The sequence below is a fragment of the Daktulosphaira vitifoliae genome, unplaced genomic scaffold (assembly GCF_025091365.1).
Source record: "Daktulosphaira vitifoliae isolate Bord-2020 unplaced genomic scaffold, ASM2509136v1 Scaffold_1, whole genome shotgun sequence".
Lineage (NCBI taxonomy): Eukaryota > Metazoa > Arthropoda > Insecta > Hemiptera > Phylloxeridae > Daktulosphaira > Daktulosphaira vitifoliae.
In genome coordinates, this window is record NW_026099572.1 from 10438983 (window position 1) to 10455513 (window position 16531).

Genomic DNA, 16531 nt, shown 5'->3' on the forward strand with positions numbered 1-16531 from the left:
AGATTCGATGTTGACCAATCGCATTTGTTCTGTATAGACGCTGTTAACAGTACTGCCAACTTAGGGTGTGGCTGAAACAACATGATTGTAGAATAGCAATTCATTCGGTTACACTGTGCATTTCTTATCAGAACAATTTTTTAACAATAACTGACAACAATATTGATTTTATTTGATTGAATGACAATTTATTTGAATTGTGACTTCATTTGAAGGGTAATATGCATTATGTTTAAAAATTAACTTGATATTTAAGGCGAAATCTTAGAATATTACTAAGATATATTAAGTAAAATTATAATTTAATAATTTTTGTTCTATTAATAAAGACTAATAAAGTCTTCATAAATAAGACTCAATATAACATAACTGCATTTAAAACTATTACATTGAATTATCGTAATCATTGCTTAAAATTAGATCGTTTTTAACAATTTAATTTAATTGTGGTTGTAATTATTACTTATACATTGATGTTCAATTTATTTTACTAAATTTCTTTTGAAACGAAATAATTAGTTTTAAATTAAATATTTATAGGTATGTCTAATTTGAATCATGTTCAACAAGTTCGTTTATTGTATAAATCAATATTAAGGCTACATCGTGGATTACCACAAGAATTAAAAGAACTTGGTCAAACATATGTGAAGGATGAATTTCGCAGGCATAAAAATTGTAACCCGGCTGAAGCACATATTTTTATGTTGGAATGGACTGTATGTAATACATTGAAGACCACAGGTTAAAAAGACTTATGCACCTGAATCAAACAATAAATATTATTTTCATTTATTAATAGAATATGTATTTACATTAATAATTTTATACATTATTCTTCTGCAATTGAGTAATACTATATTCATTATTATTATTATTTTCTATTTTATCTAAACATTTCTGAAAATAGGAAACTCAATAAACGAATTGTTAAAATTATAATCACATGTGTACTTTAAATGCATTATTTTAATTGTTAAAATTGTTTAAAAGAAAAGAAAAATCATAATCTTTATTGAGGTGCTTCAGTTTATTCAACCTACAGGTTAACCAACTATCTAACTTCTTTAATGAACAGTTTATCATTTAAGTAATGTATCTATGAAATCTTAATATATTTTTTAGAAATACACATTGACATTATCTGAGCAACTTTTAAAAAATGCGAAATCTAATGTTGGCTTTGGCAAGAATCTAGATGTACAGTCTGAAATATTGGATTCATTTACAGATGATCAGATGCTACAACTTTATGAAATGCTTAAAGTAACTACTGGAGTTAAAGATGAAATAGTTGAAGCTGAACTTACTCAACAGGCTCAAAATGATACTTTTAAGAAATAATTGTTCTTCACTGGATTTCAATGAGTAATATATTCACACCCTTAAGAAATATTAGTCATAGATGTGAATAAAAAGTTTCTCATTCTTACTGAAAATAACCACTATAATTAGATATTATGTTCATAAATTTAAAATTTGGTTTAATGATTTAAATTTAATGTAACCTTAAGTAAAAGAACTGATGTTATATGAAGACTGCCTACTGTTAAAGATACATATATAGAATTAAATTATGGTGGTTATTAAATAATATTTTAAATTGAATATATTAATAAAAATGTAAAATTTGAGATAAAGATTAAATGTTATTTTTAACAATTTGGAAATATTCATTAGACACTTAATTAGTTTTTAAATATGAGCAAATATTAAGTTTGAATTACTATTTATATATGCAATCTGAACTGAATAAATAATTCTTCATAACTTCATTATATTATCAAATAGAAAATAATTAAGTTAAGAATTAAAATTAAATATTTATTCATTTATCTTAATAAACAAAATATTGATGTTTATTTTTATAAATTGTAAAATATCATTATCTAGATTACTTATAAATATTTATTTAATTAAAATGTTATTTAAATTATTAGTTTGTATACAGTTTTATTTATCAGAGTTAGGCTGTGAGCATGTATTTGACAACTAGATATATCTAATGAGCCACCACATGTTGAGGCTTGAAAATTTGGAATTCACATTTATTTAGACCAATCGATGAGAAGCTTTTCTTAAACTCAAACCAAGCTTTTATTATTTTTTCTAACAACCGCATTTGATTTCTCTAATTTATAGTTTAAATATAAGTGTTTTTACCAAAATATAGTAAATTAAAATAGATCCATGAGAAAATATTTAAACAATTTTTCTTTATTGAAATAATTTAAAATTATATTAATTTTAGAACAATTATAAAACTAATTTTGTAATTATTGTAAAATTATTATTATTATTCAGTTATTTATTGTTAATTTTTTATAGTCAATATTAAAAAAAATATTTGTATTTGATAAATACTAATAATACAACTAATTTCTATTTATTTCTTTTTTTTGTAAGAAATTCAAGGTTATTAATTTTATATTTGTTAGTTTCGCAAAAAAAAAAAACATTTAAATTTTATAGTGATAAATTGTTGCCACATTTTTATGATATATATTTAAAAAATGTTTAACAACTAAAAGCTAGTATGCTAGCTGACATTTATGTCTTATATACTAAAATATGCCTTAATATTATGCTAAATACTTAATTTGAGTTCTTTGAATTACTTAAAAATATTTTAAATGTTTCAATGTTAATACTTTGGATTAATGTATGTCCTCCAAAGACAAAGTAAAGTTTCTTACTCCATTGTCTTAGCTTCCCAATCCCCTATATACAAGTTATTTATTGAGTACTTAAATATAGAATTTCTAGGTACTGAAGTCCTCAGAATTATCATGAAAAACCCATGCATGAATGTAATGTTATATAAACTAGCTGTAAATTCAATTTTGTAAAATTTTATCATTTATAATGAGAATACAGTTTAGACACAATATATTTATTTATTTTTGTTTTAAAGATAATATAATAATTCTTAGTTATAATATTGTTAGCATATTCTTAAGCAGTGACTAGCAAATTTTAAAATTATAACAAAGTATTTTTATGTACAATTGATGATTTTTCTTAAACAAACATCAGAGCAAATGGGATATTCTTGGCATTAAGTAGGTTTATACACAATATAAATATTTTAACTATGTCATAATTGTAAATGGTGCAGAAGGATCGAGTATTCTTTTCATTGTAAATAACATAACATACTTAAAATAAACATTACTTACAAAATGGTACTTATGACAATGTTGAAAAGCTTTTCCAAGAAAAATATTAATACTGAATATTCAATAATGTATATATCATTGATTTAAAACTTGAAATAACACATTACAAATAGAATTATAAAATCAATAAAGACTATTTACAATTAAATAGTATAACAATATTTTATAAAAGAAAAAAAATGTTTCATACTTTTAAATACATAAACAATAAATTATAACAAAAGAAACTCGATTTTTAATTGTTACTTTACAATTTTTTTTTAAGTATAATACACATGTTTTAAGCTGATTTTTCAATATACAAACAGATATTCTTATCATAAATATTCACGAAGAAACAGGAAACATAATTATGTTATTTTTGAGTATTTTTTCATCTGACTTAGATTACACTATTCCGGTTAGTTGCTACCGGTATAGTACAACTAGTAAAAACATCGTCAAAAGTATAGTTTTTTTATTGATTCCAAATAGTTGAGCGATATGAATAGTAACTGATCTGCTTGAAGCTGTAATAAAAAACAAAATATTAATGCATTAATAAATAAACATTCCACTATAAAGTTTACTTTAAACTGACACTTAGAAAAATTACCAAGAAGGAAAAATTAATAAAAAAAATATACTAAGTTTTATCGATATAATTCATAAAAAGATATATGGACTTATTTTCCTTAGTAAATAAAATATAAAATTAGTTGAGTAATCAATGCTCTTAGAACTTGAAGAAATCATTAGAAAATAAAGACGGAATAAGCCATTTAAATACGAAAGGAACTCCTAAAGAACTACAATCGTTTAATAATTTAGTTATTCATCGCAATTTTTATGATGATGACCACTTATTTAGCTCGTCGCATTATTAGGAAAAGGGATAGGTTCCTCATACAAAAATTTACCAAGCACTCGTCAAAAATTTAATTCAATCTTGTTATTAAATAAACATGCAATCTTAATATACGAAGTAATCAGTTTATCATAAATCAATATATTAATCACGAAAGAAATACAATATTGAAGAATAAATGTTTTTTTAGTTACACATATTTCTTGATTTATTAGCTATAATTACTCTTTAGTATCAACCCTTATAACGTAAAGAGGTATCAACTTTATTTTTTTAATGGTAACGTACATATTTAATTAACTTATAAAATAGAATATTATTTAATTAACAAATTGACTGTTCGATAACAAATTTTGGATTAGTACTTTGAATGTTATCCTTATTATTACACCTAGTTGGGACAAAATGTATGGACGGGAAATTAGTAGTAATAAATATAGTAGCACCTAGTCTTCACGTCCAGTCATAACTTTAAATTGTTAATAATTTCAGAAATACTGGTCCAAAAGTTGTAATCGGCCAGCCATTTTTGGGCTGGCTTAAAGAGGGTTAAAAATGATACCCTAAGGGTAGATTTACAATATTTTTGGTCTATCTCAGAAACATTAACTTTTATGAAAAAGTTCATAGAAACTTTTTTGTAGATATAATAATTTTCTATAAAAAAGATATCTTCAAAAATTTTCAAAAAATTGTTATTTAGCCTAACAAAAAATGAAAATGCAAATGTTCTATATTTATCGTTAAAATATTAACTTGATTTATTTGCTAAACCCTTTACTGAAGAAAAAAAACGTTCGCAAAAAGTTATTTTTAATTAAATATTCTATATATTTTTTACCTAACATTTTTTTTTTACCATTTATTATTCATAAGGTATATTGATTATTCTATGAAACTATACGGTTTTCTCAATATGTTCATAAATTTAAGAACCACAAAATTCGTTATATTTATGGGGTTACAGATAAGTCATTCACAAGATTATTATTATTTTTAATTGTTTTATTACATGTATTTATCTGGTATACTCCAAAAGAAAGATGGAAAACTTCCTTTTTCATTACCAGGAAAACAACTAGTTGAAAAATTACCAATAATTATGTAGAATATCTAATTGAAAATTTTTTTTAATAAGTGTGTATATTACAATGGTTTAGTTCACCTAATGCTTCATTAGTGTCAAATTTAGATTTAAAATTTATAAAAAGTATGTTTGAAGATGAAACAATAGATATAGATATTTCTAAAGTAGTTTAAAAGACCTGTCCGGTCACTTATGGTATTTAGTATCCGTAACAGCAGCATTGGCATTTTTTGATGATAATTTATCTGAAGATACCAACATTAAAATTGTGAATTAATTTAATAATCGCGAAGAAGCTCCATGTACGCACATATGTGTAGTTTTAGGTTTATATGGAATTTATGAAAATAAAAATAAAAATATTGAAGACATCACTTCAACGGAATCAAAAAAAACTTTTGAAAAATTTGAAATTGAAACTGATTTTTTAGATTTAGATACTTTGTTATGGAAAGACAACAATCAATGTAGAAAAGTAAAAGAAATTGTAAATAATTTAAAAGTCGTAAATGATTTGGCAGAGAGTGGTGTGAAGCTCATCGAAGAATATAATAGTATTTTAACAAAAGATGATAAAGCACAAAAACAATACCTACTACAGATTGTTACAGAATATCGGTATTGTTTTCCTAATTAATGCTAATAAAAGCATTTTATGTCAAGACTTCTAAAAACAAGTCATTTTTGAATACCTAGTTAAATTTTTTATACGTTTTTTTATTTGTAAAGTAGTTTTTAGTATTTTAGTAATATGCAAGTCTGAATATTTTATTTAATTAATTTTATGAATTATTCAATGTACTTGTGATTAGTAAATGGTAAAAAAAATGTTAGATAAAAAATACATAGAAAATTTAATTAAAAACAACTTTTGTGTGAACATTTTTTTTTTCTACAATGAACGGTTTATAAAATAAATCAAGTTAATAGTTTCTACGGTAAATATAGAACATTTGCATTTTCATTATTTGTTAGGCTAAATAACAATTTTTTGAACAAATTTCTAGATATCTTTTTTATAGAAAATTATTATATCTACAAAAAAGTTTCTATGAACTTTTTCATAAAAGTTAATGTTTTTGAGATAGACAAAAAAAATTGTAAATCTCCCCTTAGGGTATCATTTTTAACTCCCCTGGGACACGCCTTAGAGTTTTACAATCACCAATTTTTTGGGTAATCGAAAAATTTCAGAGGGTAGCACTTCTAAATATTATTAAAAAAAACCTACCAATGTAGCTAATGACACCCTAGTGCACACTAACCAATTTGATCTATATTTTTTATTCGAAATTTTCAAGAATCATACAACATAATTTACTCACCATGAACTGGATCAGCCCTAGAGTCGGCATCTTGGCCGTCTAACGTGCCATCGTCTTGGGTTGGTGGAGAAGCCCCAAAGCGAGGCCTATGAGCCGCTGCACTTTGTTCTTTCGACTTCCAGTAGACTGTACCTAATGTAGCCACACACTTCAATCTCATGTCTCTATCATGTCTACGGATTTGATGGGCTGGATTGCGGAAGTGTTGTAAACCAACCACAAATCGTAGGCCTAACGTCGTAACCATCAGACCTTCGCGGCCAACGTACTCCGTGTATGGGCCTCTCAAGTGAGAAGAATTCACCTGAATATACATAAATACGAAACATTAAAGACATCTCCTGATTGTTAAAAGTACGCACTTTATAGAAATTATAAGTGTTTTTAATATAGTATTATATGCCTTCTTTAAAAAAAAAAAAAAACTATTTACCTGTTCACCATTTATGTACCATGCTAATTGGACTGCCGGTTTTGATCTGCCGGATGTACAGTTAACGTCTACGATATCTCCTGGTTTGTATTTATCTTGTCCACCACTTATACGAGGTCCTTCTTCAGGAGGAGCTATCAGGAAAACATTTCAAACAATTAATATGGTTCTAAATGTCGAAGTTATCACTATAAATTATTCTCTTTTACTTAATTGTTTGTTAATACTTTGAAGAACTTTGTCTATTTAAGGTAACAATTAGTTTTAGTCAATAAATAAACTATGAAATCATTAATATGTATTGTTAATTGGGCGATGCCGACATTTAAACTCTACTATAAATACTCAAATTTTTATTGAAAAAACTAAGAAAATTTGTAGTTATTTATTATCGTTATAAAATTTTGTACTACCAAATTGACCTTTTTTCTTAAAAGTTGTCTGTAAGTTATCCGAACAAATGACCATGTTTCATTGTACTGTTTAAATTGTTCAAGTTTAATGCTTGTCGAAGAAAGAAAAGATCATTAATTTATGTTATCCATTATAGGTAAAGTTTTTTTTAAATGGAAGTTAAAAGAAAAGGTTTTTTTATAGCATTTTTAAAAAGTCGTTAAACCGTTTAAATGTCAAAATAAAATAAAAATATCGTTAATCAGTAATGTGCGAGGCATATACATATGTACACAAGAAGTATCATTTTTAATCAGTATAATCTGTAAGTTGCCAAGCAATAACCATTTACAAACGTATATCGTAATGGATGCTGCTATTAAAGTGTGTTTATAATTTAAACGAGAGATTACAGAAGAGACCATTGGAATCCCTTAGACTTCAAACTGGCGTAGATCGATTTGGATTGACTTAAACTGAGAAAGTACTTGTAATGTGCTTGAGTTTAGACAATTTTCACGTGCAACGATGTTAGCGTTTAACGTATCAGATTACACCGTGACCTCCTATACCCGAGGGCATTCTTATCGTTCTCAGTATAAGACTGAAGATTTATTTGATGGACTATTAACTTCATATCTCTTTCAACAGAACGATAAGGAAATCGAAATTAAATATTCTGTACGTGAAAATTTCATGAGCCCAGAATAAAAATCAATTAAAATTTGTTCAAAAAAAAAAAAAAAAAAATGCGATTGAACATATTTGATTTTATTAGTCATTCTTTGAAATAACGAAGCTATTAAGTTTGTATAAAAACAAAATTTCAACTATATTGGTTGTATTTATCACAATCAAATAAAATTTTTTCTTACCAACTGTTAGCATTGAACTATGGTCCGTGACTGTTTGGAAAAATGGCGCTTCGGCCGAAACTTCACAACGGTATCTGCCACTACTCGATAACTCTAAAGGCCTTAAAACAACAGTACCCGCGGTTGATTCCATTTCCTGAAAAATAAACACAGTTAATGAGAGATTCATTAAGTCCCCATTCAACTTATTTAAGTCTAAATTTTCTCCACAACATCGCAAATTTAATAAAAATAAACAAATTTTTAATTAAAATAATATTTATAAATTGTGTCCCATAAAATAACATGAAGATTAAATGTCTAGTAGCTTTTAGGCTCAATCTGCAATATCTCTACTATTCTTATCTTATGTAAATAGTAAATGAGTTTATTCGCTAATCAGCGAAGGGTTGGGTTGAGTATTAAATAAGGATATAAAAATAGACATGGTGTGTGTTTACACAAAAAAAGTTTTTAACATTAGAAAATATTGCACTACTACATTTTTTAATGTTTACAAGTTTATTAAACTTTTGATCGTGTACGGTACAATTACCAAAATGTCATTATTGGGGAATTTTAGTAAAAACTTTAATAAAAGTTAAATATGAAAATATACACTGAACTTATTGTACCCCTAATTGATTAAATGTAATTACTTAATGTGTCAAAAAATACAAAATGTTTTTTCGAGAAAGTTGCATTATGATTGTGTCAGTGTGAATGGGAAACCTGTACATTTGGGCAGATCAAAATCAAACCGAGTCACGAATCGTTCCTAACTGAGCTACACAAGTCGCCTTCATAATGCTCCCCTTATAAATATTTTAGCACAAATAAAATATTCTTATTTTATAAAAAAATTTCAGTTATTTAAAAAAAAATGATTATTTATTCATTTTTGGTTCATGTAGAGGGTGCTGTCAACTTTTTACTTTATTTTAAAACGCGGACCATGTAGGAAAAGGTATATTATTTATTAATCAACTTCGTGGGAAGTTAAAATACGAAGCTTATATAGGTTTGATACTTCTAATTGCGAACACATAGTACTACGCCTCCGTTGGTCAAATAAACGCTACAGTTAATTGAATTTTAGACGGCATTCAATGTAGGCAATTGTAGTGCGGTCTTGCATTTCATTTATAAATTTTGCCTATTTCAGATTGTACGAGTATGTTATTCAATGAAGTTTGAACAAACAAGAACAGCGAGAGTACAAAAGAGTAAAAAACATAATGAAATAGGTGACAATTTTTGAATTTGCATTCTAAGAAATGAAGCGCGAATTGGGTTCTAATAAAACAAATTTAACGTCAGTTGTTGTTAACACTCGGCGGATATATAAACAGATTCAAGAATTAAATAATTTAAATAATAATAATAATAATAAAAAATTCTAATGAAGTTCGAATGTAAAAGAATAAATTCGAATTCGGTTTTCGATTACATTACTAAGTGACAGTTGCTTTATTCAAACTAAATCTCGTGCGCATTTCAAATTTCAGGAGAATAGCACAGGTTTCCATGGTAAAAAAGCAACGACCGTAGAAACCTCCGGTCAAGTCTTCATTTATATTTAAACTCTCCCCGCACGCATGTATTTGTTATTTCTGAGTTTTTTCTCATTTTATTTTCGTTTTTCTATCAGTGGATTTAAAGGGATACGGCGCTTTGCAAGTCTCAGGTTGGAATACGTTTGCGGAAGCATAAAAACCACAATATGACGACAATATGGAAATGTTTATGCGCCGACCCCAATAAACCCGATGTGTATACACCACACGGTAGTATACTATCGAACGACTTTATCGTGTAAATCATTACCTACACTCTTTTTAAGTGTTTAACGGGACATTGACGAGTGACCATTAACGTTGAAAAACTATAGTCAACGTGAAAGTAAAACAATGCTATGAAATAAAACTACTCTATAAAAGTTTATCCATTACAGGGTTAGTAAATAACAATAATAGTCTATTGTATTGCCTTCCTCGTCGAAATCAATCACCATATAGGCTCTTTTGAAAGAGTTTCACATCATTAAAAGTGTAACTAATGTGTAACAAATGTACTGAACTATTGCGACAAATAATAATTTTACCCATTTGTGTGTTCCATAATTATAAATATTATTTAGGGCACTAATTCCAGTTGTTTTTGAAAAAAGAGGTAATATTGTAAAGTTTTCAATTCCAAAAAGATTATAGGAAATAAAATAATCAATATTAAAAGTTTACAATATTGATTCGGGCAATTTTATAGTAATATATTATTCTTTATCAATGACAGTAGACCCACAATATTTAACCAATTAGTGTCAAAAAAAAAAAAAAAATATATATATATATGTACTTTATTTTTTTTAATATAAAGTATTTTTAAATTGATATTAATTTTACCAGAAACTTAAATAGTTGGACAAGTTGATAAACGCGAATAGCATTGTTTCTCTGTGATTTATAACATTTAACTTGCCGAGAGTAAGAAATATAAGTAAAATATATTAAAGTATATAAGTAATATAAGTAAAATGTATTAAAGTATATAAGTAATATAAGTAAAAGGTATTAAAACTCAATAGTATAATGAACTTAGGAATAGTATAGTAAAATATTTACTTTAATATTACAAACAAAAGTTTCCCAGAAAGTACAAAGTGATCTTAATTAATTTTTCCTCTGGTAAAGTTTCTTTGAAAGTTATTCATGCATGTTTTTTTGTTGGAATAAGTTTTATAATTCTGTATTAGTAATTATAATAATTTTAAGTGTACGGGAATGTAAAAAATATATATGTTTTGTTTTAAAATTAACAAATTGTAATAAATGCACAAATGGTGGTGATATTTGAAATATTTGAATCATTTGATTAGGATTATTGATAAGTTAATTTACCATAAAACATTTCTTTTTTATAATGTTTGTAGATGAAAATATTCTGTAAGAATATTTTAAAAATAAACTTCACAACACGGTTTTTTCATATGTGTATGCGATACAAATTCAAAAAAACGCAAAGCATGGTTTGCACTTAATTATAAAAACTACTTTTAAAAGCGTTCCCAAAACTAGTATCGCTTCTTTAAAGCTAAAATGAATATCAGTTTCGTTTAGTCCACACAGAATACTGTTGATTAATAACAAAATATAACTGGTAAAACTATCAAAGGTCTTTAAAAAAAAGATTATCTATTGTTTTTAATAAAACATTATTATTAAATCAATGAATCAATGATTACGAATTATTAAAAAAATAAGAATCTAGCTTTAAATTTATTTACCTAACTATTAAAAATACATTTATTCAGACTTGTTTTTTAATATTAGAATGTTGTAGAATCCTGTCAGAATTTCTACTCTGTCGAATAGATAAAAAACAAAAAAAAAAAAAAACGTAAAAGGATAATTACAAACGTGCCACTTTGACACAGAGGCGTAATTCGTCTACATCAAAAGCTGTTTCCAGTATCGGTAGGCCACCGTGAAATAAGCTCTGCTTTGTGACTTACACGTACGACAAGGTTTTGGTGAGGAATGTAAAAAACATCGAACAGAGAAATACAATGCGCTTTGTGTGATCAATAGGGTACAACCCGAAGAAATCGTATTAAAAGCTAAAACGCGGTGGTCGTGTGGCGTTTTTGCGAGCGCTTGGCATTAATTTTCCAGGCCAAAACGTTCGCGTTTCATCATTCCGCGAATCTGACAACAACACCTGGCGCAGTCGGAGACTAATTGACGGCTGTTGCCTCCTCTATTCGTCCCCCACCCTAACAGCCTACAAACATACTAGAGGTATTTTTGCCCGTTGACTAACCTTGAACCCTTTTGAACGGCTCCGGTGCTGACCGGTGACGCTGTTGCGCCAAGTCGCGGTCCATTAATAATTCTATTGGGTAGAACAAAAATTTTGGAGAGCGATTGAAAAGTTTATTTCTGATTCGTTTACATATCAATCGCTCACACGATGTCATTCGATTTTGAACATGTTAATTTTACAACAGCCCCCCTCCCCCAGTGGAGTGTACTCGCAAATCAGCCATGTGCTAATTTTTCATTAGTCCCATTGAAAACTGTTCCAATTGACGGATCAATTTGATTCAATTTTTCACTACTCGACTACCTCATTAAAATTCTAAAGAACCCTAGTCGAATGAATCGGAAGGATATTTGAAAACTACTCACGTCCACGTGTACTCCAGTCATTTCAAACACTTGAACTTGTGGAGTCTCTCCCGGCAAGTATCTGTAAAATTCGTCGCCATCCTTGTACCATTTGACTGCATAGAGTTTTTCGCCCTGCAAGTCAAATTTACATTCTAGTCGTGTGCTGTTGCCAACCAAAGTATGTTGCTCAATCTTGAGTTCAGTCAACTTCAGACAAAAAACTAAAAATAAAAATTCGTTATAATTAGACACTTCGCCGATAAAATGTGTTACTTAATAGTTTTTTTTCTTTTTTATATTTTTCTTTATTATTGTATTTTTTTTAATATTTAAACGTCTTTTTGAACGCCCATTTTTTTTTTTTTTTAGATATCTTTGATCTTTCCTCTTGATCTTATCAATAGGTAAAATACACATATTATACTTCAGGAACGTGCTACGAACTATTTATAAATGCTTGAATGAAAACATCTAAAGGAATTCATTTCAATGTAACATTCCTCTATTGTGTAATAATAGGCCTCAGTATAAGCTGTAAATAGTTAAATTTCCTGCGTAAGGCACAATTTGGTAAACTGAAGTTAAGCTAAACATTCTAATTCAAAATGTGTAGTACGTAATTACGAATAATGTTTCTACTGTCACTTGATTTTACAATTTCAGTATTATAAATGATAATAAAAAAAAACAACCCAGCACAGGGGGGTCGCGGCACAGTTGTGACGTGGTATAGTTGGATCAAGTATAATGATATCTGACAGTGATTAAAATCACTATCAAAAATAAACGCTTCGATGCAAATCTTTAGATAGTGTTTAATTTTAAAAAAATTGGTGTTTTATTCCAAAAGCTACTTGATTTGCTGGTTCCTTAATATCTCGATTAAGATAAAGTATGTCGAATGAAAAAGGGTTTATTAAAAAAAATTATTTCTCATAAAAAAATTGTGTGGATCCATAAACTTTTCAATAAGTTATAGCATTATAAAGTTAAATATAATATGAATAATAAAATCGAGAATTATCACACGAAAATAGCATTCGGTAGCCATTTTCGCCGCGAAGAAAAGTCCAGAGGTCAAATTTTTTTTTTTCAAATTAAAGTATATTACATTAGCTTTAATTTAAGATATATATAAAAGTGTCAGACCTTCCGGAACATTTTCAAAAGTTATGTTGAAAAAGTAAATTTTTTGTGAAAAAGTTGTCATTTTAAATCCCCCCCTGTGGGCAGGTTAAGTGTCAGATTTACAAAAAAAATATACCAAATGATAAGTAAAGACATCAAACATCTATATAAAAAAGAATTATATTGATATGTTCATTTTTGAAAAAGTTAGAGGATTATTAAGTTAAAAATATAAAAAAAAATTATTTTACAAAAATCGTAATTTTTTATTAACTTTGATGTCAACTTTCACCACGAAGACAAGTCCAGAGGTCAAATTTTTTTTTTTCAAATTAAAGGATATTACATAAGCTTTAATTTAAGATATATATAAAAGTGTCAGACCTTCCGGAACATTTTCAAAAGTTAAGTTGAAAAAGTTCTACATTCTATATGCATTTTTTATATTTTAAGCCCCCCCATATATAGGGAAATAGTCTGATTTTAAAAAAAAGTATATCCAATGAAAGATGTATATAAATACTACTTCTCATGAAAAAATTGTATTGATCCATACATTTTTTAAAAAGTTATAGCACTTTAAAGTAAAAAATGTAAATTATAAAATCGAAAATTTTCACACAAAAATTGCATTCGGTAGCCGTTTTCACCATGAAGACAAGTCCAGAGGTCNGATTTGAGATCTATCATTGGAGCGTAGCCGAAAACTTTTCAAAAAAGAGGAAGATCCTGAATAGTGTGATGATCAAAAGACTTTTTTTTACAGGAATATAGTTTTCTATGCATTCATTGTTAATTGTCTCAAACTAAACTACGCTGTGTGTACGTTATTAATTAATAAATTAGACTTAAATTTCAAGCTTAAATTAAAAAGAAAATAATCTTGTGTTTAAGACATCTTAAATATTTTCATGTTATTTATAATTAATTAAAATTTGATGTTCATATCTGTGCGATGTATTTTTTTTTATTAATCTCTTTTTAAAACGAGTTTAACAACGAGTAGTTAAATGGTCATTAGTGTCACAGTTTAATTATAAAAAGTTCATCAAAATACATTTGTCTTAAACAAAAAAAAAAAAAAAGATGATGTTATTCAAATAAAGTTTTTTCGGTTCCACAAATGTATTTTACTTTCAGTTATATATCATATTAAATTTAGCGGAAAAGTATTCTAACTTTGTGTTATAATATAATCACAGATCAACACCTGATTTTTTACACTGCGGCGTTCATGCAAATAACAAAATAAGTAATCTGACTTTGTATTATTTTGACATCACATTTATAACAAACTAGGATTCACTACACTAAAAGAGAAAGATGAATATCTTATTTTTTTTCTTCTTAGCAATACTACTCGAAATGATAAACGCGACAAAGGCGTAAAAAATCAAACATATAAATTTAGCTTATTTTTGAATGCAGTTTAAAGTTGTGAGTTTAAAATCCCTTTCATATACCAAGACTTATTTATGGCGCAGTTTTCAAATAGTTTCCAGATTGACAAAGTCTAAGAAGTTAAATCCAAACTTTCAGTGACATAAATAAATTTCATTTTTTAAATTTTATTATTTTTTGAGAAAAGTTTGATAGAAGCCAATAGTTTTCAGACGGTTAATGTTAATATACTTATATTTAGATTTCAAGAATAATTTTTACGTCAAAAAAGTACCAGTTTGATTACAATTTATTTGAAACGAATATCAATTTCTTATTTATCTCTTATACGAGATGATTTAGTATCGAGTAGTACACTTGAACATTGTTCAGACATAAACTTGATATTTTTAAATCACTAAAAAAGTGAATTACTTTATTTTATTGATATAAGGTAAACTGGAGTAATAGTCCATTATTGATATAAATATTTAAATTTTATAGTTATGAACCAACGGTTGATGAATATTGAATCATAGACTTTTGTACATGTTTTTAGTAATTAAAATATCATCGCAATAACATTGAATTTAACATAACATAGATATAAAACTTTTTCATACTTTTATGTTATATTTCACTTTTTGAGTATAATATTTTAAGTATTTAAACAATTTTATAAGACTTGAATTTTTTTTCGTTGATTATAAAAAATTATTATTAATTAATAATGAGACATATATTATTAAAAACACAGTTTTATATACACATACAATTTTTGATAAGTAATTTTAAAGTTATGATTTGGGGTAAAAGTCCTAACGTAACTATAAAGGTAATATTTTGCATTTACTTTGGAATAAATGAGGTTTATGTCTAATTGAAAAATTTTGAACAATTATTTTTTTTTCTTTATTATCTTATACACAATCTGTTTCAAATAGGTATAATTGGAGTTTTAAGTGATTTTTCCCCTCTTAAGTTAATAGATTTATATACCATTTGCTCTTTAATCAACTTGGAAGATTACTAGGAATAACGTTTGTTGAAAGATCTTTTATTAGAAGATTGAAGTGAGATGCCAGTCGAGTGTGGAATCTTTTATAACATATTATTGTTTCTTCTTTCACAATTTTAATTTTCAGGTTAGTGTGGAGGGTGTAACTTGATAGATAAAAGGGCGATTTTGTTAATTTTCTTAATGTAATATTTTGAAAAGCTTGTATTCAGTTTAAATTTGATTTTTTGGGGTTTCCCCATTTTTAAAGACCATAAGTCCATATAGCTTTGATGAGAGATTTATACATTAGTAGTTTTATTTGTTATTAATGAGTTAAGTTTTAATCATACGAAGTCGGAGATTTAACTGAAGTCTTTTTGCACGAATATGATGGGCCCAGGTATATAGGAGTTCTAGGGTTAAGTCTAGATGGAGTGTGACTACAATGGAGAGTAACACTTGGGCACTGTCCGAACTTAAGAGTAAAAATTGTGTGACACGATTTCACTTGATTGACCTTAAACTTCCAAGAATAATTAATATAAAATTTTTTATTCTAATTCCTTTGTAAGATAAATTATTTATTGAAAAATATTATTTTTTGAGAAAAAAAATGTATTTTTAAGTAGCTAACTCTTTTTTCTTTTATTATAATATTGAATTGCACAATCATTATATTTAATAAGCTTCGACAATACTTGTTATTTAGAGTAAATATTCCAGGTTTATAAGTTAT

The 16531-nt window shown here is 26.8% G+C and overlaps 2 protein-coding genes across 3 annotated transcripts in view; one reads left to right on the plus strand and one right to left on the minus strand.

The window, feature by feature from the left end:
- The first annotated feature begins 96 nt into the window (after positions 1 to 96).
- Positions 97 to 2156, plus strand: LOC126896948 (succinate dehydrogenase assembly factor 3, mitochondrial). Of its 2 annotated transcripts, none has more exons than XM_050670193.1 (3): positions 97 to 216; positions 541 to 719; positions 1126 to 2156. In XM_050670193.1, the coding sequence occupies exons 2-3, from the start codon at positions 543 to 545 to the stop codon at positions 1342 to 1344; spliced, it is 396 nt and encodes a 131-aa protein (XP_050526150.1). In that variant the 5' UTR covers positions 97 to 216; positions 541 to 542; the 3' UTR covers positions 1345 to 2156. The 2 variants fall into 2 exon arrangements, with proteins under 2 accessions (XP_050526150.1, XP_050526151.1); XM_050670194.1 differs by having other exon boundaries at positions 208 to 289.
- Positions 2157 to 2877: 721 nt separating this feature from the next.
- Positions 2878 to 16531, minus strand: part of LOC126896936 (uncharacterized) — a 171007-nt gene continuing 157353 nt past the window's right edge. Inside the window, exons 2-6 of the mRNA XM_050670134.1 lie at positions 12306 to 12508; positions 8140 to 8275; positions 6872 to 7005; positions 6439 to 6742; positions 2878 to 3688 (exon numbers count right to left, since the gene is read on the minus strand). Of these exons, the coding sequence (XP_050526091.1) occupies positions 3588 to 3688; positions 6439 to 6742; positions 6872 to 7005; positions 8140 to 8275; positions 12306 to 12508 (878 nt within the window). The 3' untranslated portion in view covers positions 2878 to 3587. The remainder of the gene's footprint in view (positions 3689 to 6438; positions 6743 to 6871; positions 7006 to 8139; positions 8276 to 12305; positions 12509 to 16531) is intronic.